Source organism: Notothenia rossii, assembly GCF_949606895.1.
Source record: "Notothenia rossii genome assembly, chromosome: 8".
NCBI classification, from domain to species: Eukaryota; Metazoa; Chordata; class Actinopteri; order Perciformes; family Nototheniidae; genus Notothenia; species Notothenia rossii.
Genome location: NC_136906.1, coordinates 60,803,258 through 60,828,424, shown reverse-complemented (window position 1 = coordinate 60,828,424; position 25,167 = coordinate 60,803,258). Strand labels below are relative to the sequence as shown.

Below are 25,167 nucleotides of genomic sequence, written 5' to 3'. Positions count from 1 at the left end.
CATAGAAACATAGAAACCATCCAAAGTTCTGTTTCTGTCCCTTTTCTCAATTTACGTTATCTTATCGTGTAATGATTCTCTTATTTTTTTCTTCCCACTCTTGTACTGGCCCAGGTGTGTTTTGGTTGTTGTATGTAGCATATCTTTGTCCCTATCCCCATTTTATTTTTTTGTATCTCCCTTTGCCTTTTCTCCAAGAATATCCCTAACTCTGCTCTCTCCACCTTGATCAGGTCCTCGGGGGAGACGAGGAGCGGGGAGACTCTAGAGCTGACCATGAGCAACATCAGCGCCGACGTGCTGGAGCTGCTGCTGGAGTTCGTGTACACCGGTTCGCTGGTCATCGACTCTGCCAACGCCAAGACGCTGCTTGAGGCTGCCAACAAGTTCCAGTTCAACACCTTCTGTAAAGTCTGTGTCTCCTTCCTAGGTAGGAACAGCTCAGTGTGTGTTTGATGCTGATATCATCAAGTGTGCAAGCTTATAACATCAGATATTCCGACGTGACCTTTCCTGGTACATGCAGTAACTAAAGCCTTGTGTGTTTTCACATGTTGTCATAATTCATCACTATGCCCAACCTTACAGAGTGCCGTCTTATGCAGAAGCTAAATGTCCTCCCTGACTCTGGCACGTCACGCCCATGTTTGTCATTTTTCCAAAGCCCGCAGTCGTGCGAGAATTCAGCCCGCTAGCGCTCTCAGTTGGGCACGGTGCCTCTGATCTCCTCCCAGTGGGCAAGACCAAGCACAGGGGCAGATTTATAAAAAGGTCAGGGAACAATTGTCACTTAAATGTCAAATCCTCTGGCCTGAACCACGAGAGAATCGAAAAATAGCAAAAGAGATTGATACCTAGACATGGTATGGAAAGTGGAGCAAAACAGTGAAGGGGCTTTCAGGAGCCCAAGGGGTCACATCAAGCACAAATGGCATGTTCCAGATTTTATAGGGTAACCAACCAAAGGGGCGACCAAAAAAGCTACAAATGTCAGGCTTTGCATTTCATTTTATGAATTGTTTTGAATGTCGGTAACACAAGGGAAGTGCATGTTAGCAAAAAGGTCAACGGCAGGAAAAGAAAGAAAAAGAGAACCAGCAGCCGTCATTATTGATTTGTTTCTCTCAATTTGGGCGAAAAAAAAGGGGGGTCGGGGGTGAAAACAGGGAAACCATTTGTAGACTGCATTGCCAGTGAGATGTCAATTCATTCTTCCTCGACAAGATTCATGACATTTCAGCACGTTACGAGGGGAGCAAATACAGGCGAGAGCGTGTGTCCTTGAGCGAAGAGAAATTGATACTGTGTCAGATATTATTGAAGTTTGTAACAAATACACCAAGGAGAAATAGCATCTCCTCGACCTACTTATAACACTTTGACTTTTATTCACAGAACTTCTGAAAATAAAAACAAAGTCATTTATTGTTTGCCTACTACTCTGGAGAAATCCTGCCTGTTTTATAATCCGAAAATGTTAAAGAAACATGCCCTAAATTTCAACTCTTTCTAATTTAATGGCATGAGTTTGCGAGCGTGTGCAGTGAAATAAGTCTTTGCTGAAATGACATAACAGAGAGACATTTAAAACAGTCTTTTTTGTTTAGTCCCTAACCCCCTAGTAGATGAACCATGAAGCCAACTTTGATTTGGTCTTTGGTTTGGCTGGTGTTAAGCTTTGATTTAGCAGATGTTAGATGACCTTTATGGGCTGATATTTGTTTAGGAAACACTCTCAGTCTGACTTCAATGATAAGGCCTGGCATGGCTTCCCTTTTGATGGTTATTATTTAATCAGGCCTCTTTCATTGGCCGCTGACCCAGTTCATCCACATGTTTGCCTGTGTGTGTGCACTACACTGCCAACACATTCCCCTCTCTTGTGATAAATGGTGAAAAAAACCTCAAATTACCGAAACACCACCTTAAATCCCGCACCCTCACAAGAGACTGCAGAAGGTAGTGTTAACCTTCTCCCGTTAGCCTTCCTTTAATGCTACTTTTATATATCCCCAGCTCTGTGTGTGTAATAGTAGACCCTGAGATCTGACAGGAGTTCTTTAAAGTGGTCCAGCTAATCCCAAATCCCACTTCCTGCTTTTCTCCACCTCCTGCCTGGGCTGTGAGCGATCGATGCCCCTCGTTGTTTGTCCCCCGAGCTGTTTTGAGTTATTAGACTTGTTCTCCCTCTGTCTCAGGAAGATATACACGATCTGTGCTACCTGATGCCTGCTTTTTCTGTCTTTGCTTTCTACGTCTCTGATCTTTTTAAGGATGTCTAAATGATGTTTTTCTCCATCCTAATCAACCTGCCTGTGTCTTTGTTTGTTTCTTGTTTTTGTTTCTCTGTCTGTCTCTTTTCAACCTTGTTTATCGACTCCAGAAAAACAGCTGACTGCAGCTAATTGTCTTGGAGTGCTGGCCATGGCTGAAGCTATGACTTGCACGGAGCTCCATAACATGGCCAAAGCTTTTGCACTGCAGAACTTCCCTGAGGTGGGTAGAGATTTAGCATCTTTCCTGTCAGTCTAAGAAAGAATTCCTGAGGAAGATACATGCTGGATCCAAAATAATAAATGTATTAAAATAAATACAGTTATGAACAAACAGAAATTAAATCAACTTGAAATAATTACAATCATTCATTATATAGATATAATACCTATAGCAATCAATACATGAATACATTACGTACTTAGCTTTATTTAACTATAACAGCTTTTTAATAAAAAATGTAGCACATTTTTCTTTTAAACCGCACAAGAGAAAGTTAAATAGATTTCGGAAGCAGTAAATTCACAAGGAATCACTAAGGACAGAACGATTTGCTCTGCTGCACAGTACGGATAGAAAATATGTTGCTTTTCTAACCTCAGCATCATCTCTAATGCCTCTGCAAGTTTATTCATTAGCCATCAAAGAAGAAAACACAAATAATAATTCTAGTTAACCTTCAACTCGGGAGCTGGATCCAGCTATTCGTCAAGAACCTTTTACGGAGTGTCAAAGGGCTTGAAGCTAATTAAAGGGTCCCATTTTGAGTTTGACTAGTTTCTTCCTTACTGTTCAGGTGGCAGGAAAGGAGGAGATTTTGAGCGTGTCCAAGGACGATCTGTTGGCCTACCTCTCCAACGACAGCCTGAACACCAAAGCTGAGGAGCTGGTCTACGAGACGGTCATCAAGTGGATCAAACGAGACCCCAACACCAGAGTGCAGGTAATAAAACAGAGGGCTGATGAGTGTGTTTGTGTGTGTCCGACACTACAGTACACTTAACCAAAAGGAGCACACCCTGTATGTGTGTCATGAGACAAAGAAGTGAGATAAAACTCACGTTACAGCATATGTGTGGTGGTGAGGTACACAGCATGGAAATCCAGTAAAGTGACTCCCTGTTTTCTATCGGTGGTGTTCATCAATTTATGTGCCTCAGATGCATCCTAACACAGCAGTTGTTCATAATCCCAGGAGTGCTTTGCCCTCAGAATGTGCTCTATTCTTAGTTGCACTTCATTTGTTTGTGAGACAAAGTACCGCATGAGAAAAAAACCCACAATAAAAACACAGACAGCAGCAGTCCTTTACCGTACGCCTAACCGGTGGGATTTATTCCTAGAGGGCTGTTAATCATAATCCGAGGTTAAAACCCGCAGAGAGGTATTGACACTCAGGTACAGCAGGTCAAATTTGAACAAACGTGGAATCGATAAGCCTCAAGGTCAGCACGTCAGTCCACATTCACAAAAAATGTAAATGGACTGCATAGGATATCCATCCAGCGGGGGGAAACCTCATGTCATGAGATTTTTATGGATTCACTCACGGAACCTATGAATTTAAAGCTGATGATTTTTAAGTATTTTATAGCTGTTTAAAAAGTGGAGGTGAGATTATTATCAGATAAATTACACCGCTCCATCACTGGAGGAGCCATTCTTTCAGAGTAATGTCTTCTCATCAACCTGCACAAAGGGGAACTGCCTCAGGCAATCAAAGTCACTTTATTGGGAACCACTTTTATGACCCATCCGTTTGTTTTTTTACCTTTTGTATTAAACATTTATCTTTTTAAATGTAGAAATCCATCAGGACTTAAATGTGCTCTAGGGGAAGTTTGAGAATATTTTGTGCAATACAAAGATTAAGCACAAGCCATTGGAAGCAGACGTTTCTATATAAGAGCTGAGACAAAATAACAAGAAATAGAGTGGGATTAGCTTTTATGAAATGGTGACTGATAAATCCATGGTGGCTGATGGAAAATTAGACCCGGTGGTCCTGCAAAATTCACAGGGAGCCACAACAAGGTCGCTGCACAGTTTTTAGGAGAACATGCGACCCGTGTCATCTGCATCGAAAACCAGCTTCCAGTTCGGTCCAGCAATCTCACACTCTAATGGAGAGGTGCAGAGGTGAGTTACTCAGATGAAGTAGAAGAAAAGAGAAATGAAACATTCTCCCGGTTGTCTGAACAACTCCACCGCACTGGTTCCTGAGACGAGACACCAGGGTCACCCCGTCTCGAAAGAGAGCGGGAGAGGGAGAAAAGGAGGGGTGGTAAGACAGTTGGAGTGAGAGAAAGAATCGGAGCGAGACAGAAGGACAGATTGATTGAGAAACGAGAAAGAAAAGGGATTGGAGAAAAAAGAAGGCCCTGTGTTCTAATCTCATATCCAACAGTTTGTGCCTCTGCGCACAGCCATGACATCCAGGCAGGGGAGATGTGATTGAGCTCTCGGTCAAGCTCAAATCCCCTGCCCATGTGTGACCGAAAAAACAACTAGCAAGCCTTGGGCATGCGGAGAAGACAAGGGAGGAGTGCGGAGAGAGGATAGTCTGCTTCCATCATGCCACAGGAGAAGGTTATTTGACCCAGAGGGCTGAGTTTACACGCATGGTCCATCCAGCACAGCTCATCACCCCCCCCGCCCTGGCCTCCGTCCCCACTGCCCGTTTGGAGGCAGCGAGCAGCGAATCACTACCCCCGAACCTGTGACACTTTTTAATGACATGTCAGGGCAGAATGTCACAGCTCTGCTCAAGAACTCAGTCATGGAGGGGGAGGGGGGGGAGGGGGGTCGTAATGCCCTGAGCAAAGTTTATGTGTGTTTGCATTCAACGGAGCGCACGCCAATGTGTGTCTTTGTACGTGCATGTTCTGTGGGTTGTAAGCTGCGGGCTATAGATTGGAAAAGTGGCATATTGAAGGCGCTGGGTAAATAATATGCAATTTTCTCTCTCCGCTACGCTGTCACTAACATCCGACGGCACCAGGAAACATGGCCCGGACATCGCTTAGAGACATTTTGAGCGTTAATAATGGTTTGCTATGAGAAACATAACCACTGAATGAAATAGAAGAGAAAGCTTGTCAGTTTTCCTTGATATGAATATTATTGCAGCTGTTTATATTATATATGTATATATATTTGACTATATTCATGAAATAGAGACTACAAACCCTTTGGCTGAAATGAGAGATTGATAGAACTTAAACAAATCTACAACAATTCGGATAATCATAAATCTATAAGGAATAGTATAGATATTTTTCGCAATTCAATAATGTGCTTTCTCGGTTAGAATTACATGTTAAAAATACTGCCAAGAAATGGGAAGCTTAGCATTTAATGAAGAGAGTATTGATCTTGGTAAATGGACTGTACTTACATAGCGCTTTGTCAGGTCTTTATGACCCTCAAAGCGCTTTTACATACTAAGTCATTCACCCGTTCACACCTCACTCATTGAGCAGTACCACTTGCTCTAGGGAACTAACATTCATACACAGTCACACACCTTTGGTGAGCAACTAAGGGTTAAGTATCCTACCCAAGGATTCATCAACATGTTGACATTAACTCTGATCAATAAAAAGCAAATAATGTCAATGTCAAATAATAATAATAATAATAATGTCAATGTCAATGTCAAATAATCTTAAATTCTTTATTAAAAAAGCTATCAAATGTTTGCTCAGTTGGTCAGACAGTATAATAGTTAATAATACATATTTATTATTTAAATTAGACACACCTCAATGTACTAAAACCTCTTAACATTCATCCTTTATTGATCGTAAGAAGCTACATCTGAGAACTAAATCTGCCTTCAGCCAGCAAGAAACTGGATCCATAAGTGAAGAGGCGTCTTGTGTCATGTTTTCTCTGTGAAGGTGCTTACAGGGACAGACCTGCCCTTCTTTTCACGCAATGCTCTTTTGTGGGACGACCACAGACACATGGCTCCAATTATAACAGTCCAGTCTCCTGCCAAATCCCTGAATAGGACCGCCATTACGCCTCACTTGAACATATTTCATAAAGGTTCCTATCTTGCCAGGTGACTCAACCTGACAAAAGAGCCTGATTAATTGGCTCTTTGGAAAGTGGCCAACTAATGTAACAGCTAAAAAGGACAGTAAATGGTGTGTTTTCATGATTAAAAAGGGCCAGCCTTGCCATTAGCAAAGACCTGCTGTCCACTCATCAGAAATAACAATCGCCTGCCCTGACATTTGCGGCTCCCATGCCGTATTGATATGGTTAAAGGTATTACATAAAATCTCCTACTCTAAGTTATTAGTTATATTTGGTGAATTTATTACAATTGACTGGTGAAGTGACAAGATGATTTTCTTTGCTTCCAGTGCTCATTAGAGGGAAAAAGAAAGAAAAAATGATGCTATCATTATGTAGAGTATAAAATTATCAAAGGACACAAATGCTTTGAGGCTGTGTCGGGATATAAACGTTTCCCTCACTGTTTAACATTTTAATTTACCTTCAAAACCACAAATGGCCCTTTCACCATAGGCATCACTTTTAATCTAGTCATTTTCTTTTTAAGCTCCAATTCAAACCAGAAACTTTTCCACATCACGCACCCCTAAAGAAAAGGTTAATTGTGTTTATTCAAGATGAGGAGCTATGTGCCACAACAAACCTCCTTGAAGAGGAAACGGAAGCTTGGAAGCAGAAATGTACGGGTAGGCCATCTTCAGCATGACCTGTGACAAATAGGCACTCTTGAAGAGACGTAGCAAGGCAATGGAGATTGATGCATATTGCAGTCTTTGCTTTTTCTCTGCCTCTCCGCTCTCAAACTCACATGAATACAATCCTGCATGTACACACACACATTGAGAATGCATCGGATGTCACTTTTCATATCCCAGTCCTGTGCTCAAACATTCACACAAGACTAGAAATCATTTGTTGCGGTGCGACTCGCGTATTAGAGCGGATGGGATCTGATGCAAGCCACTGAACTCCGGACCGCGTTCTCATCTGTGTCCTTTGTCGTCCCTGAGTGCGCTCAGTCCTGATGTGTGCAGCCGGTTGAACCGCAGTCACCCAACCATGGAGGCTGCATAACCACAGCGAGTCGAAATGTGCCTTATTCCCACTGGGTTGCTCTTAAATAAACACACAAGGGTTCCATGAGCAATACGGCGAATAGAGAACCAACAAATAAAAAAAACTGCAGCGCTATATAATGGAGGGCAAATACATAAGTTGCTACCATCACATGTCACAAATAATTCATTGAATTAAGAAACAAGCCAGAAAGTTTTATGTTAATATACAGCCAGCAGCCGTTCTTACAAATATGTTTTGTATTAAATGAGCGGAAGAAAGCTCCTTTCTTTTTTTGTTGAATGAAGTCATGCTGAAAAAAGGCCTCAGAGGAGAACACATTGCACCTGTCAGTAGTTGCTCAGGGCAGCAGTCAGCGTCTGTCGTCCGCTACATCTCTCTCCACCCCCTCCATCCATCCTCCTGGCTCATATGCACACTGAGTCGTGCCGTCACAAAAAACACACAAACACACTCAGGAAAGCATCTCATGAACCAAAATGAAGTGTCATTTACAAGACCGTATTTTATTAATCTATTATGTGTTACCACGCTAAAAGCACATGCGTGTCTCCTCACACAAACCTGCACACTCTGAAAAGGACACAACGAAGCTGTGGTCATTTCAGCTGAGTGGGTTTGTTAGCACTCTGAGGCTAAACATTGGCACGCGCTCTATTGAACACACATGTGTGAACCTTTGTGTGTGTGTGTGTGTGTGTGTGTGTGTGTGTGTGTGTGTGTGTGTGTGTGTGTGTGTGTGTGTGTGTGTGTGTGTGTGTGTGTGTGTGTGTGTGTGTGTGTGTGTGTGTGTGTGTGTGTGTGTGTGTGTGTGTGTGTGTGTGTGTGTGTGTGTGTGTGTGTGTTGAATTTGTTGTTTATTACTTAGTTTTTTCATATGCATCTGCATTTTTAGCATTTGGCTGTAAATGTTTCACTCTAAAGCAGAAGCTTATTCCTATCTGCTCAGTGCAAAGCAAATACATATGACCATTCCTGTGTCATTTATTAGATGCTGCCATGACACTGAATCGTTTCACACACACATATGGTAAGAGGCGTTAGTCCTTGCTGACAGTAGTAAAATGGGAAAAGCTCAGTGGACATTTGTCATCCGTGTTAGCGTATGGCGGCTCCCCAGCTGCTTCTCTGCTGCCCCTGACAGATCTGAGAGGCTCACTGTTAGACACATTATCCCTGCCGCTCACTGTGTGTGTGTGTGTGTGTGTGTGTGTGTGTGTGTGTGTGTGTGTGTGTGTGTGTGTGTGTGTGTGTGTGTGTGTGTGTGTGTGTGTGTGTGTGTGTGTGTGTGTGTGTGTGTGTGTGTGTGTGTGTGTGTGTGTGTGTGTGTGTGTGTGTGTGTGTGTGTGTGTGTGTGTGTGTGTGTGTGTGTGTGTGTGTGTGTGTGTGTGTGTGTGTGTGTGTGAATGTGTTTTTTTGTGTGTGCTGTGCAGCAGCGAGATAGACCATTAGAGAGGGGAAGTCACAAGGTGTTATCTGGGTTGAATTTCAGAATACAAGTGGAAAAGCATATGGACTCCTCATAAATGATTCTTGTGCGAGGAAAATGGAAGATGGGGGGGATAGCCTGCGTGGGTGGACTAGCTAAAAGTAGCGTCTCCATATGTCCTCAGACTCCTGTGAGCACTTTCCATATGTTCTACTTGTTGAAAAAGCAACCTCCTTATAAGGAATGTAAAAACATCACGCCATATTTTTCTTTTAAGGCACAGTGGGCTCATTAGCCTTTGCAGCATGGACTGTAGCTATAATAATATGCATCCATTAGACGCGATCCCTGTTTTGAAAGCACACAAATATGCTTACATGAGTAGGCGAGAAGATGAAAATGACAGGTCACACCATTCGTCTGGAGGGACAGAGCTTGCATTCACTCGGCGTGCCTGAGCCTGTGCATGAGAGAGCGATTGCTCAAGAGGTTGTTGGAGAGCAATGGAGTCGGATACACACCGTGATGTCATCCGCTGAGTGCAAGTGCTGCACTCATTGCTCTGAGTGTCACGAGTACTCTTAAACACCTGCTTAGAATCTCAAACATATAGATAATTCAAATCTAACCCTTTTAGCACATATCATGCATCAAGTGTATGCAGTCTACACTTCATGTGTGATTTTGTTCGGTCAGTATTGTAAGAACAGTCATTTCATTTCCCGCTATGACCACTTAAGCCTCAATTCAACAGGAGGGCACAAGTTGGGAGAATGTATGTAATCCCCTGGGTATATCTGCCACGAAAAGAGATTTCATCCGCAAATATAAAGGATGAAAATTATTTTGGCAGCTTGGATGAAAGCCAGGTGGAGGAGATGGAGGAATGAAAGGACTAGACTGTTTAGAGCTGTTTGTATTTTAGTATTTTCCACACAACATCCCAACAAAGGGACTGGAGTAGAGGATTATCATGGTGCAGCTGTGTTGTCGAGAAGGATATGCCTCTGAATTGCTTATCATTTCACTCCGTGTTGTCACTTGCACTTTCTAAAAAAGGTTTTGGAGGGGAAGAGTATACATATAAATCCACAAACTGATTCGCTGCATTGAGGGAGAAATCCAGCTTGGCATTTAAAAGCTGTGCAAAGCAAATCTGGAATGAATCCTCCCTAAAATGATCAAGGAGTGTTTAGCAAGTGAAAAGTGATTGTAAAGATAAAACTTGACACAATTTAAACATTCCTCTTTAAAGGATTACAAATAAACAGTAGGCATCTGACAGTTACACAATTTAACACGTCAATGTTGGTTTTGTTATTCCATGTTTTACCTCGGTTTTATTTTGCTGTCTTTTTGCTTTAATTTATATTTGAGTATCAATCAAACTTGTCTACTTATTATTGACATGTTTTATCTATAATGAGGTTTTATGTTCAGCGAATATTCACAATTGAAAACGTTCTACTATAGACGCAACAAAGGGAAGTTAGTCATTAAAGGGGCTCTATTATGGTTAGTAGGGTTTCCCTTCCCTGTAGTGTGTTATATAGGTTTTTGTTCATGTAAATGGTCTGCAAAAGATAAAATACCGAAGTTCCACCAGAGACTTTCTCTCCCTCTATGCAGCTAACCAATCAGAGCCGACTGGGCTCTGGTTTCAGACAGAGGATGAAAAAAGGTGCTGCAGCGCAGGCAATATGAGGAAAATAAAGAGCCTTTTCAACATTAAAGCATGAAAACATGTCACAGCAGAGGCTCAAAACCCAAATATGAAACCTCAGCATCATAGGGCCCCTTTAAAAAATCATGTGTTTCGACAAGGTACCAGCACTGATCAATAGTGGTATTGAATATTAAACAGGCGTAAACCTGGATTGTCCACAAGATGAGTCTGCAGTGCAAAGATACAAAAGATGAAATACATTTCCAATAAACTTTCACCAAAAAAAGGTAGTGTACCACCCCAAAATATAGTCATGTTTTGTTCAACATGCAACAAAACAGTCTTTGTTTCTTTAAAACAAAACCAGAAGATAAACAAGAACCTTTTTGCGTTATGCAAAACTCCTTCTCCTGCCAACTGGCACCAAGCACGACTACTTTTTTTTTTTTTTTGTATGCAGGGTCTGACACTTTGGATTTGAATTTTAACAGCAAGTGTGCAACTTCCCCTCATTTCCAATGCCGATGTATGCATGTGTGGGCGGGAGAGCCAGGAGCGGGAATGGAGGTAGCAAAGAAGAGAGAGAGTTGGTTCAAAAGAAATGGGTGAGATAGAGTTGGTTAGAATTTCTGATGAAGAGTTAATTTTTTATATTTCTCCTAGAAATGGAGGAATTTAACAGTCAGGAATAACTGCTCTACACTCAGTGATGCAAATTAGTCGCTTTTCGGCGGCTCCCGCTTTTTTAACGCTGATTTGGGTGACTTGTGTAATTTCTGGAGAACCGAAGAGTTTTCGTTTTTGGGGGCGTGGGGCGTCTATCCATCCGACTGACGGACAACTTCTCACTTCAAAAAAGAAGAAGAAATCTAGATTGCAAAATAATTAAACAAGCGAGTGCCTGTTTTTCATGGCCGAGGACAGGTTCCTTGAACACAACACGAGCGTAACGTGTCTTCACGTGGTTTGTCTCGTCTGAAATGAGTGTAGACTAGACTAAAGTGCTTACGGAGAGCACCGGCGCTTCAGCTCTTCAAATATTGCAGTTCCCATAAGGAGCCGTACACACCGCAGTGTTTGCGTGGCTGTGTCTTTAGTTGTAGGCACAGTGGCGATCTGTTGTTATTAGCATCTGGTTAGCTAGCTATGCTAACGAATTTAAAGAGCTTTTCTACAACCAGGTGGAAGAGAGCTCTCTCCTGACTGAGGATCAAATAACCTCAGCTCTGTGAGGTTAAGGCACACCTTGATATGATCATTATAGTTATTAATGAGACATTAGAGACTAAATGAAAAACAGGTATAAAATACTATATGACAGTAACAAATAAGTTGTTTAAAATAACAAGAATAGAGTTTAAAAGGGGAGTTTGTTTGTTTGTAGCCTTTATTTAAGCAGGTGAAAGCCCCTTGAGATCAAAATATCTCTTTTTCAAGGGTGACCTGCAAAAGTGATTTTTAAAATATCCAAAAAGAAGAATCTGCTTACAGTTCTGTTTCATATGGGTGTTGAAAGATGTATCCATAGATCTCTTCATGTTGCTCTCAAAGTGCACCAGATTCCCACTAGAGGAGGTTAGGTGTGTCGTCGTCGTCATCGTCGTCGTCGTCGTCGTCGTCGTCGTCCCCCCAACACATTTAAATCATGTTCACATGGATATGGAACTAAATAACTTTGCACACATCTTGTGTCCACATCTTTCTGTTTTGGTGGTCATGCCACAACCGTGCACGTGAATGCATGTGCGAGTCATGGTAAGATATCTGGATTAAGAGGTTGCTTTTTCTTTGCACAGCATGAAAGGAAGGCCAAATGAATGCGCTGTGATTTTAGTATTTTTAAGCAGAGGTTGAGTTCAATAATTTGTACGGCCCTCGGAGGATGTTGTAAAAATTGAAAGGAAAAAGGTTTCCTACCCCTGCTGTAAATAATAATAAAACCCCTTGATTTATAACTTAATATCTCTGTCTCCTATTGATCTGAGTATATTATAAAGAATAGCCAGTTAATTGAAGCATTATAGCACAGGACTTTGTCAGGTAGTATATTACGGTGTTTTTTTTCTGCTTCCAATAGTTCTCTCTTTTTTCACCATACCTGTGTTTGCATCACTGTACACTGAAATAAAGTAATCCTCTCTCTCACACACACACAGACACACACACACACACACACACACACACACACACACACACACACACACACACACACACACACACACACACACACACACACACACTAATTTACAAAATATTTGAATTCATGGTTGTTTATTTAATCAGACGTTAGCCCATGTGACTTTACATTGTCTAAATCTTTTTAACCAGATTTTCATTGAATCAATGAACCAACCGGTTCAACAAGTTTTCCCTCAAACAGCACATGATTAAAATACAGTACAATCAACCTGCAGCTCTACTGCTAGTCTATCCATCTGTCTCTTTCTCTGTGTGTATATACGTGGGTGTGTATTTAGGTGGATATTTTCGTGGTGAATACCTTACCTTTTTGCAGGCACTAGATGCTGTCTCTTTGAGGTAGTTTTACTGCCATTTTAAAAACATTTGGCAAGTGAAAAGAGACCACAACAGATGTGGGTTTGTGTGTAGCTCAGACCCGCAGATGGAACAGTAGCAAGCTTGTCTTTTCTTTACTTCATTTTCCCACAGGTAAAGGAAAGTTAACTTGGTGTGCATGTTGTGTGGATGTGGTTTACAAGGTACCATGACAAAACTGCTAATGAGAACACGTGTGAGCTCAATTGTTAGATTAGTCTGTCAATCCCGCCTCAAACTCTTGACCCGCGCCTCCCAATTCACCCGCTCTCTGAATTCTGCGAGCAGTTTGCTACTGAGCTCCCAATAGACCGATTTTCTCCTATTCCTAGTCAAGGTCATTAAACGGACAGGGATGCATCTGGGACAGGTCATGACTTTATTGCCTTGTAAAATGCATAAATACGTTCTCCAGCCCACCTGAGCTGCATGTTTTCGAACTGTATAGAAGCAGAATATTTGGGATGCAAACTTCACACCACAGAAGACCACTAACATATTCCTAGCCCGTCCTCCTGCTGTTCAGAATATGAGCAAGATGTCCACAGGCAACCCTAGACATGTTAGCACATTTATTTATGTTGTGCCACTGAGGGCACCACCTGGCTGGAACTGCCCCATATTCAGCTTTAATTTAGCACCGAGGGTCAGTAATGGACCTACTTCAGATGACCTGCTGATACATGAATGAGCCAGAACTGACTTTAAATACAGTAAAATGCAGTTTGTTCCTCCTTTACTGAAAAAATACATTCAAGTGATTATTTTTCCAATCTAATTTATTTTCTATCTATGTTATAAACGGATGCAAAAAAGGCTTTGAATGCATTCCTCCTTTCCCTCAAATAAAATCAGAGAGATTGTAAACCCAACAAATCAGATTTATAAAATTGAATACTGAAAAAAAATGTCTCACTTGCATCTTGTTTGAAAGAAATATGTCTTAAAAGCTTTTCACTTTCGCTTCAAAATATATTTAAAAAATGTGCCCCCCATCCGATTACTGGTATTAATGAAAGATGTCATAAGACAAAAGTCGGAGAGATTAAGACAGACATGAAAACAATAACTTGCAATAGAAAGCTCCTCTGTGTGTGACATGACTCAGTAACTATCGGGGCAAATCTCGCAGTATGGGGGCACTTTAATTGAAAGCAGTATTTTCTCCTCACCTTGTGAATCTTCACAGAAGAATTTCTCCGGATGCTACACATGCTTTGACTTTACCTTCTTGCTTTATTAGCGCTGGGAGCGAGTGCCCGTGTTTATGTGCATATTGGGGTGTTTTTTTGATAAAATGTTTAGTACGCCTGTGGAGAGGGGGAAAAGACAGCCCCATCTGCAGGATGCTGTTTTGCTATTAGGGCTCGCAAAGAGATGTCATCGGCAGATTTCCCTGAGTGCCGTCTCATCCTCTCCTGTTCCTCTCGATTTTTCTTTAGTTTACTTTCCCTCTTCTTGTCTTGTCTCATTCTGCTCTTCTTCCTCCTTTCCTTCTCTTCTGTCCTTGCTTGCCTTCTCCCTCTTGACCTTCCTCCCCCATGCCATTCCCTCCTCTCTTTCTTCTTTCTCCACCATCTTATTTCCTCTATTCTGGTCAGAAGCTCCGCAGGACATTGTTAGAAAACAAATGGGTCACATGCCAGAGTAAAAAGGCCTCAGGTGGGAGTAGGAGATGCTTAAGCAGAGTGTCAGCTTATTATGTGTTCTCCCCTGAATGATGTTGCTCAGAGTCTGTTGTTTTTGTCGCTGTCCCCTGCACGTCTCGGCCACGTCACTCTGAGCCGAGGGATCATCGGGGTCAATCTCCACCCAGCTCTCTGTCGCTCCGTCCAAGCTTGTTTACAGCTTTTACTGTCGACATAGATGAGGCTCCCTTGGGAGTACAGACGGGCACACAGACATTTATACACACACATGCTGAAAGAAAAATAAATAACATTCGGCAGCAAGAGCTATAGACAAGGTTACCATGGCAACAGGCTGTCCTCCCTCCATGGCTGAACACCTATACATTAACACACATCAGTGTATGTTGCCCAGCAAAGGAGCAAACACAAGTATTTTGAGTGCAAACATGCACTCAAAATACTTGTGGTGCCGTAGTTGAGTATTTTAATAATTTTGGTTCACTCCACATCATTAATTATCTTTAAAGCCTGCTCATCCTGCTCAAATCCTCACCTTAAAGCAAACGGTGAACATTTTAGGTAGGATTTCTTTATTGTTGGATTGTAAAAACCTGGTAAGTAGCTTCTTTGGATCATCACTTGGCATCAATGGGTTGTGATTAACCAGAACTGTGTCTTAATCTCGCTTCAAAGGAACATTAGACTCTGTAAGATTTAATTTGGAGCCGGAAAAATCAGAAGCAGAATTTGGGAAGCGGTTAGATACCCCCCCCGCTGCCTCGAAAACCAAATGCGCTTATGAACGTGAGGTGGCGAGCGGATGTGACTGAAAACTTTGCAGATATGTTATTTGTGGCTTCTTGTTGAATGATGAATCAGTTTTAATGACTGAATTAAAAGTCGCTGGAGTTGTTTTTAAGTTTTGTTTGGATATGTACAGGCGCCAAATACATACAAAAAAAACTGCGACTTGGAGATTTTTCTTGTCTTTTCATCCTTGCCTGGGCATTTTGTCCTTCAGAAATATAGAAACAGAAAAATGACAAATGCAGCCTGGTAAGCCCAGGCTTTGAGGGCCTCACACTGAAAGTTACTGATCTAATGGCCACGCTACTACCAGGTTTCCTTCCTATAACAGCACATGCTTCTTTTTTTTCCCTTTCTGCTTTCATGATATTATTTCGAAAAAAACATGTATAATGAGGTTGGGAGTTAATCCAACTGTCCTTTCTAAAGATGTGAGATTCGGTTGACTGACTGTGATCTGCTGTGTTTCAAAGCTATTTGTTTAATGTTCATATCAAACCTCTTTGATCATCCCCTGGCAGTTTCAATGCCAGTATAAATTAATCTACAAACACTGTTTTAGTACTGTTTACTTCTGTGTCTTTAGTTTTTCTGTCCGTTATGTTATCTTAGCATTGCTCAATGATTGCCTTCATCCTCATTTTCTTCTTCTCCTTGCCCCCTCTCTTGTCAGACTCTGTCAGACCTGCTGGCGGCGGTGCGTCTCCCCTTCATCCACCCGTCCTACCTGCTGAACGTGGTGGACAACGAGGAGCTGATCAAATCGTCGGAGGCGTGCCGCGACCTGGTCAACGAGGCCAAGCGCTATCACATGCTGCCCCACGCGCGGCAAGAGATGCAGACGCCCAGGACCCGACCGCGCCTCTCTGCCGGTAAACACAAACACACTCGTATAAAGAAGGATAAACTGATGTGCATCATCTTTGCCCCGGGTGACCTGAGAACAAGGTGGCAGTGACTTTATCTCCCGCCCACCAGCCTAGTTGACCCAGAAAACATCTATTCTATTCAACCACACACACATACTGTATATCCGCTGTTCATATTTTACTGCTACAGGGTGACACACAGGTCATGTCTCTATGACGACAGCCTGACTTGCCATTGCAATGTATTGATTTTAACCCACAACAGGAATGAAATGTAAAAGGACTGTAAAATACTTAAAAGTACACAAGGGCATAAGTTTATGTTTCCAGATGTCAGCGCATGTTTTCCTTTCTAACAAAAGTCAAATGGATTGGGGTTACAACGAAAGGTTGAAACCATGAAGGCTTCCCAGGACTTTTGCGGGATGGTGAACGATTTTTCAGCAAATCCAGCGCATAAACGTCTCCTAACAAGTTATTAAACCAGCGAGGCACAGTCAGGTCTGTCATCCGTTTCTAAGCAACCGGCCAACCATTCACAGTCTGACCACCGCTGATGTACAAGCCATTGAAGACCGTGTTTGTTTACATCGTTAAATTCAAAGAATCATTCATGGAAATTGGAAGGCGCCCTGCAAATTGCTTTTGGCCGTCAGATTTTTCCCTAAGGTCGGCCAGGACCCCACTCCCCCCCCCCCCCTGTGAAAAGAGCCCTAATTATAGTGTCTGCATGGCATTATGAGCTTCGCACCAGCACACCTTCCCATTCCGCACAAGTTATTTTCTGCTTGGTAGAATAAAGATAATTGCCTAACAAATGGCACTTTATGGAGAGGTGTGTGTAGTAGCCAACACTGTTATCCAGCCAGTTTGTGTGTTTATTTACCAAAAAAACGAACATTGGCTGAATTGGGTGTGGTAAATAATTTTGCATCTATAATGACCTATAATACTGGTCAAATGATGCTTTATAAAGAATCATTTGCCTCTTGAGAAAAGACGTTTGTGGCATTATACGGGCTGAGCCTCAAACCATTACTCATCCTCGATCCAGTAGTTTGTCTTTTCCTCTTGAAGCACTGTCAAGGCCCTTTTTATAGTCTTTGGTATGTGCATATCTTATGCCTCCTACAGCCCCATTATGCTGGTTGAGATGTGTATTGATTCACAGCAGCTCGTGGCTCTGTACAACAGAATTATATAAATGCATAAATGCTGCCGGGATGAATACATTCATGATGCATTATACCCCCATGGCAAGCGAATGAGAAATATATGTAAGTTTTCCCCGATCAAGTTTTGAACCCCTCTGAAGCTGCAGCTCTTATTATGACTGACTATGTGGACTGAGCATTTTGTCAGCGTGTGTAAAACTGCGTGTGCACTTCACTTGATATACAGATAAACATGAATATGCTCTGACATTTTGTGTATTCTCCAGGCTTGTTTTATGCCTGTGTTGGCGTGATTGTCCGTGTGCATGCATGTATTGCTCAGCCATCTGCTGCATTGGACAGGGTGGGCTCTGCACAGCAGGGGGTACGGTCACTGGGATGCAGGGGTGGCGTGGAGACAGGCAAGTGTACATGCAGGACAGGCAGAGCAATAAAGAAAAGATCTTAAGGAGAGTTTGAGGTTGTTGAGGACAAGAAAGAGAAGGGACGTGGGACGGAGCAGGAGGAGAGGTTGGGATGTGGTCAGAGAGTGTGGGGGGGAGAAGTAGCCAGGGGGAAAAGAAATGAAATTTGAAGGGCAGACATTTGATTGAGTGTATTCCTTGAGCATGTGTCCACTTGTGTAAGCAGTAAGTGTATGTGTGTGTATTTTAAATGTGCGCAAGCAGATGGGCACCACCTGAGCTGGGTTGATAAGTCTGTCGAGCGGAAAAAGAAAGGAAAACTGCCATCCGTGAAGCACTTCTTGCTGAGCGCAGCCAATCTGTGAGTGTGTGTGTGTGTGTGTGTGTGTGTGTGTGTGTGTGTGTGTGTGTGTGTGTGTGTGTGTGTGTGTGTGTGTGTGTGTGTGTGTGTGTGTGTGTGTGTGTGTGTGTGTGTGTGTGTGTGTGTGTGTGTGTGTGTGTGTGTGTGTGTGTGTGTGTGTGTGTGTGTGTGTGTGTGTGTGTGTGTGTGTGTGTGTGTGTGTGTGTGTGTGTGTGTGACTGTGTGTATTAGGCTGCACATGTGCACACGTCTGAGTACTTCACACATTCAACCTTTTTACCGGTGATAAATGTGAGTTGAATAACATTTTTGCAGCCTAGAATTTTCATTTACTCTTGTGGGACAGATTTTTAATTAAGATCCTTTTATAGCTAGACTCAAATCTGTGAGTCCAATCATAGAGGTTATACTCACGGTGCATATGTCCTCTTTCATTAGCAAAGGCCCAACCATACTGCATCACTGAGGCCCATAGCAATATTTAAAATAAATGTAGTAAAATAAAACAGATAAAGATATATCAGCTGTTTATTTTGAATGTAAACACTTAACAAAAGCAATCATTTGTTTTATATAGGATGTCAATAGTTAAGCTTTTGGGAAAATGGGCTCATTGACTCTCTGGTTTTTGTATTGACACAACAAAAAATAAAACTGTGTTAATGAATGAGTTTTAGAGGTACATTTAAAATGTAGAAGAGTATTTTAAACGGTTAACTACTTCTGCAGTTCACAGAGGAAGAAGGTGTTACAGTCTGGGACTTAAACATTTAACACAGTGAACAGACCACTAAGAGTGACTGTTTTCAAAAGACTTCATATTTACATGAACTCTTTACTTTGACGTATCTAACATATACAACAACACAAACAGATATTTGGTAAGCTAATATAGGCAACACAATAAAGTGTACACACAACATTGACATATTATCACCTAAAGCTACTAAAGCTGATGGCCAACGTGTTCTCCAACAGTGGGTCATTTACTAGTGAAGTTGGCATTAGTTTGATTTGTGTTTCTCTCTGACTGACTAGAATATGATTAACTCTTCTTTAAGCGACAGTAAAGTTATATAAAATGTAACCAATTAGATTAAGACTCAATAGAGGTGAGTGGAACTGCATAGTTCACAATTGACACCTTTTACCTTTGTTAATATAGAAATATTGAGTAGAGAGGCTTTTAATATTACATGATGATGGTAGTAACTAGGCGAAATGTTTATTAAGCTCATATATCATGTCAAGGATAAAGGAACCCATTAACATGAATATTAATGGCCTATGACGATTCACTTTGCAATGTGTTCGTAAGATGGAATAGTGTGAACTTAAAAATGTAACAAAAAGGCCGACATCTTAATGAGTACTTGCTCCATTAGCCGTAAGCTCTAAAAAAGTTATTTCTTTTGCAGCTGAATAGAAGCAGCCAGATGGTTTCCACACACCCTTTAATTATCTTGTTTTCCCAGGGTTTTCTCTTTATAAAGAGTCCCGCTGTGCTGCGTTGTTGCAATTAGTTTTTTTCACTTAATAGCTCAGTTTTTAGTGATGGCTGATTTTTTTTATTGGTCCCTCTTGACAGGTCCTGGCCCATCAACACATTTTCACTGGCTGTGTTCCTGTGCAAAGTGAATGGCTGTCGTTTCAAAACAGAAAAGTACATTTATAACAATGCTGGAAAACATTCTGAAAAACTTCTGTTTTCTATCAAAGTTATGACAAGGCAAGAGTCATAAAGTCTGAAAACCCACCAAGACATAAAGTTTATTTTTGAGTTGTCTTGCTGGCTGAAATTGCTCCTCGTTTGCATTCTGGAGTGTTTTATCGAGTGGGTGCTCTTTCTATTCATTTGATTAGATTCTAATTAAGGTTCCAAAATATATTCAGCATAGAAACAGGCTGTCTGTGATTCTCAAATTCAAACATCAAGAGAAGCTGAGTATGCTTGAGTCTTTGTGTGAATGTGTGTGAGCAGATGGCATTATTGTATCTTTGTTCAACATTTTGACTGTGTACTAATTTTAGGGATACCTTTTTTTACCTCGTATTTCTGACTGTGTGTCATTTCTCCTGCTGCACTAGTTAACTGTTCATGAATGCAGGGGGCTGATGTTTTTTCTTTGTTAACAGCCTGCTGTCTCCCTCATTTGGCCAGAAAAGAGTCTGGGGTAAAGTGAAAACTATGAGTGTCTCATAATGATCCTCAGTGTTTTGCGTACAGTATGTGTATCCATTAGCCGCTAATTGGTTAATTAGAGTGTGGATGTGCATCTGATTAGCTGTCATTAGACTTTCCAGGGGATCGGGGGGTATAAACAGCCGCTGGCGCTGAGAGATGTCTCACAAATCTCTGTTGTTATAGTCATAACGTGCACTTTGGTTTGTTACATCTACGTGTGTGCTATTAAGGAGCAAGAAAAGTTTCCTTGTGTTATGCCTCCTGTGTGTGGCCCCTGATAAAATCCATACAGTGTTCCCATTTCCCTCTCTCCAAATGTGTCGCTGTGCTGGGCTCCGAGAAGGGAGAGAGTGCCAGGGCAAACTGTTAACTCAACCCAGCCAAGTGGAATAGCACTCAGACAAATGAGCTGTAATGACTAGGAGACGCAGGGGTCCAGCTCCGCTCACACTGTTTCTGTCTCGCTCACACACACTCACACATTGTTATCCCTCTTGAATATATACACTGCAGAAAGTAATCCTTAAACAGCAGCTACATTTTTTTCCTCAGCCTTATTTTCTCTATGTCCACTTCATCGTCTGTAATCAAGCATTCGTATATGGAAAGGTGGAGTAGTCGAGAATTAAGGAACAGCAGCAGCAACAGGGGGAACTGAGATAAGAGTTCAAGTATCCAGCAGGTTCACTCCACCGTTTGTGTACACAGGTTTTAATCTATGTAATCATTCCTTTCACTGGTTCAGAGTTTAAAGCGTTTTTTCTTCTTCTCCCAAACTGAGATCAGGGCATGTGTTGATATTAAACCTTATTGACCATTTTACATTTCATCAGCAGAGCCCATGTCTCGCTGCGCGGTGGTCTGAAAATGGCTGGAGTGCATTAGCCCGCACAATAGCTTGGCTTGCATCCAAAGTTTGGAGACAATAAAAAAAACCTGGCTTGTTCTGTGAGGTCCGAGGCCCGTAGGCGTGACATTCATCCACTCATTCACACCTCGCCCAGCCGGCAGCTCCTGGGAGGCCGGAGAGGTCCACCAGCACAAAGAAAGCAGAACAAGATTCACACCTTGTTAGGGGAACATGATCAGATGTCTTTTCCTCTGAAGTCTGCCACCTACTGCCTCTGGCTCTGGCTGATTAACACTCTTTTCTCCCATCGCCTCGACGTTTCCTAAAATGCTCCTCGTCAACGCTGACAGTAGCTCTTTTTCATGGATTGATTTAATTGATTTGTCATCCTCCTTTCTGGTTGTACTGCACGCTAACCATTTAGCAAGTCGAACGCGGCGGGGAATCTGTCAGACGTTTCCAAAGACAATTATGAGCTTTTTTTTAATGTCAGGACTCTGTTGATTATTGTCCTGCTCTGTGTAATTATTCAGCCTGGTTTGTCCTTTGGTGCCAATGCAGCGTGAGATTACTCACCTCTCAAACTGGAAAGCAAGATGCGTGAGAATGTGCCAGAAATGTCTTAATCGCTCTATGTGAAGAGTGCCCTTCAGCGGATCCTCTTCCGATTTTATTTCTGGAGTCTGAGATGGTATTTGAGGCAGGGAGGTGAGGGTGATGAGGAAGAGGGAGACGTAGTGAGCGAGAAGGAAAAGAAAGTTTAATCCAGCTATTCACAGGAGAATTGAGTGTGAGTTTTTGATATTCCTTCAGTTTATAAGGGAAATCTCAAGCAGACATATCTATCTCTGTTCATAAATGTAACATGGAGGCGGCAAATCCAGATTAGATCACCTCTGAATGTCTGCAGGGGCTGCAGCCAAAATTAAAGTTCCATCCGCTTGACCTTTTGACTAGGGACTACTGTCAGCACGAGCTACCGAGCAGGAAGGGAGGAAGGGAGGGGGAGACAGGTGCGATATTGCCAGAAGAATTGACTCGTTTTCTTCCTAGAGCTGGAGTTCGTGCTCAGACCAAAAGCGAGCAGCATTTACAAGAACACGGATGAGCCTCAGCATCGCTCATGCCACAGCTGGCACCTTAACCTGCAGCAAGGCTGCCTCAGCCTCATCCAATATTCAACAGACAAACTGAACCTGCTTACAGCTGTATCGGTGCATGTGCTGATGGTGCAAATGGGGCTATGGCTGCATGTGTGCTTGCATGCATTTAAATAGTGAACATGTTTTTGGGTCATACACTCAAATGAAAAGAAACACTTCTCACTTATTAGCTAGTTTTGGTTTTATCCCAGTCTTTTTTTTTGTTTTTGTGTCCCAACTTTATTACAATACATGGACGAGAAGTAAAATGTCATGTGCTCGGCTTGCAGCATTGAAACATTAATTTTAAAAATTCAACAGGAACATCTTTCTCCATTGAAAATGCCCCAGTTACTCTAGGAACTCCTCAAAATCTACTTTGAACAGGTTTCATTGGGAGTACACTATGTTTTTTCTGGCAAGTAGATCCACCAAAGCCTGTTCAAAGCAAGGATCACCCTGAGTATTGGGGACAGGCACTGTTTCTCGAAAGACACAATGCCGTTGAATACATTTTATTTGATTGTACAATGCTGCGAGCACCATAAAGCACAAACCTTGATTTTATTGGAGGCGAAAATCTCAGAAAATGATACATTTGAAACTAGGACAAATAAGACAGAAACTCATTGCATGGCTAGAAACCAATTAAGATATATCAGTCATTTTAGTGCACTCACACTTTGAACATAGGTCGTGGACCCCTTTGCTTGAGTTTTGCTCGACAAACAACACACGCCAAAAAATGTGCATGCACACGCACTTCAAATTGTGCACATTTATACATATTGTACCTTCCTGGATGATGTTTTGAGGGCCTTTGGCCCCTTGATTCTCAGCATAGCAAATGAACACCCTGGGAGAGAAATCATAGGCTTAGGGAGGGGGGGAAAGAGAGAGATTAGAGAGAAGCGTTTGAGATAAGAGGAAATGGTTATGGACCAGCAGTGAGATATGAATGGCTCTGAGAGACAGATTTCCAGTGTCACTGTACCTGTGATACCCAGTGTAGCGGCCAAAATCATATAGAAATAAAACAGATAATGAACTTAAAATAATACAGCCGCTGAGGCACTAGTTAGCAGATCTTGGGTCAATGATCCAGGTCCACACAAGAATCTCCGTTGTGCATTTATTATGATCCGATATCATTGACAATGAACAGGTTTCCCATGGTTTGTTCCTTAAGCCTTTCCTACAGTATGGCTTTCCTTTCTTGTGGTTGGGAAACCCTGATAAAAAACCATGTGCCTACTAGTGCTCTGGCTCCCACCTCCCCCTGTGTTACCCAGTGCTCAAACATGCCTTCAAAATAAAAGCATAGAAACCACTTTAACTTATGACACTAACTAAGAATACATTTACAATAAACACTATAAACAGCAAGAAAATAAATGTTAAACTATTAAATAATACTGTAACGACGAGACGCCGTTACTAGAGCTCACGTGGACATCTGGATATAATCATTGTACTGTGTGGGGTATATTGACGACAACTTCCCTGTTCCCCATGTATGTTGTTGCTGATTGTGTGCACCTGGTGCCCTGGGTTGTCTCCTTCCCCCTCACCTGTGTTTAATTGCTCCCCCTCACCTGTGTCTTGTTAGTCTGTGTATTTAAGTGCTGTTTCTTGTGAGAGTGGTAGGGTGTGTGAGATCCTGGTGGCTGCAGGCTGGGCTCGCGTGAACAGCAGCAGGATTGAAGCTGTGTGTAATATGTTCATGTTTTAATAAAATGCCCACGTCGGGTTATATTTTTGGACGTTCTGCCTCCTTGCTTGGTCGGGCTGCTCAACGGTCAGTCTCACAAATACAAAGAGATATATAGCTCCAACACCCAGTGAGACAGTTTTCCTGTCATACAGTATATGAATACATTCACACATATATTTAAACATCTGACACTTTTATTAAACCTCAGACAGATTTGTCTCCTCACGAGACCAGACCAGATGTTGGTTTTTCATTGTCTTCTGTGTATTCCTGTGGTGTATGTAGTTAATGGCTGCCTACAAAGCGCCCACATATCCTTCAGGATAATAATAAAGTTAAAGACGATTGAGAAATGAAGCTTTATTGTTCATAATATGACAGTGTGAGCAAATATTTGAGCAACGTAGTCCTTAAAGTATGCTAGTGAGTCAAATGCGTCCTCAGTTCAAATATGTACTCGTCATAAAGAGGATGTACAAATTGACTTCATGTATCAAGATATACAGTAGAGCATTTCAGGGTCAATAGCCTAATGAAAGCAGAACATAATCAATGATGATGCAGTACGTCTGTTGCAGATAGGTGGGTGGTTGCTGAGCTATTAATATTAACAGTGCTTCTTTAGTTTTGTTCTTAAGTGATCAACGGACAAAGCAATCCAAGACTGAGCTTACCATCGATTGCAGCTAATCATATTTTTTACCATTCTTTGGAAAAAATGTATGCAACAAATTTATTAAATCACAGGAAACATCAAGTATCTACTGTTATTTAATTTCCATATTAATATGCATCCTGTTATTGCCCACTGAGAAACGCAGACATTAATGCAATGATTTTTGAAATGTACACATTCACTGAGAAAAAAAAGAAAACGAATTCAACTTATACATGTAAAACATGGAATATCTATTTTTGTGTAGGATTTTCAAACACTGAAAGAATCTGAAGGATTGGACAATGCTGTCCCTCAAACAATTATAACAAGTGGCACAAAC

The 25,167-nt window shown here is 41.8% G+C and overlaps 1 protein-coding gene across 5 annotated transcripts in view; it reads left to right on the top strand.

The window, feature by feature from the left end:
* Nucleotides 1–25,167, top strand: part of klhl29 (kelch like family member 29) — a 208,731-nt gene that overhangs the window by 134,737 nt on the left and 48,827 nt on the right. For all 5 annotated transcript variants that reach the window (XM_079643102.1, XM_079643101.1, XM_079643100.1 and 2 more), the window contains exons 7-10: nucleotides 234–430; nucleotides 2,384–2,496; nucleotides 3,071–3,217; nucleotides 16,143–16,341. In XM_079643102.1, coding sequence (XP_079499228.1) covers nucleotides 234–430; nucleotides 2,384–2,496; nucleotides 3,071–3,217; nucleotides 16,143–16,341 — 656 coding nt within the window. The remainder of the gene's footprint in view (nucleotides 1–233; nucleotides 431–2,383; nucleotides 2,497–3,070; nucleotides 3,218–16,142; nucleotides 16,342–25,167) is intronic.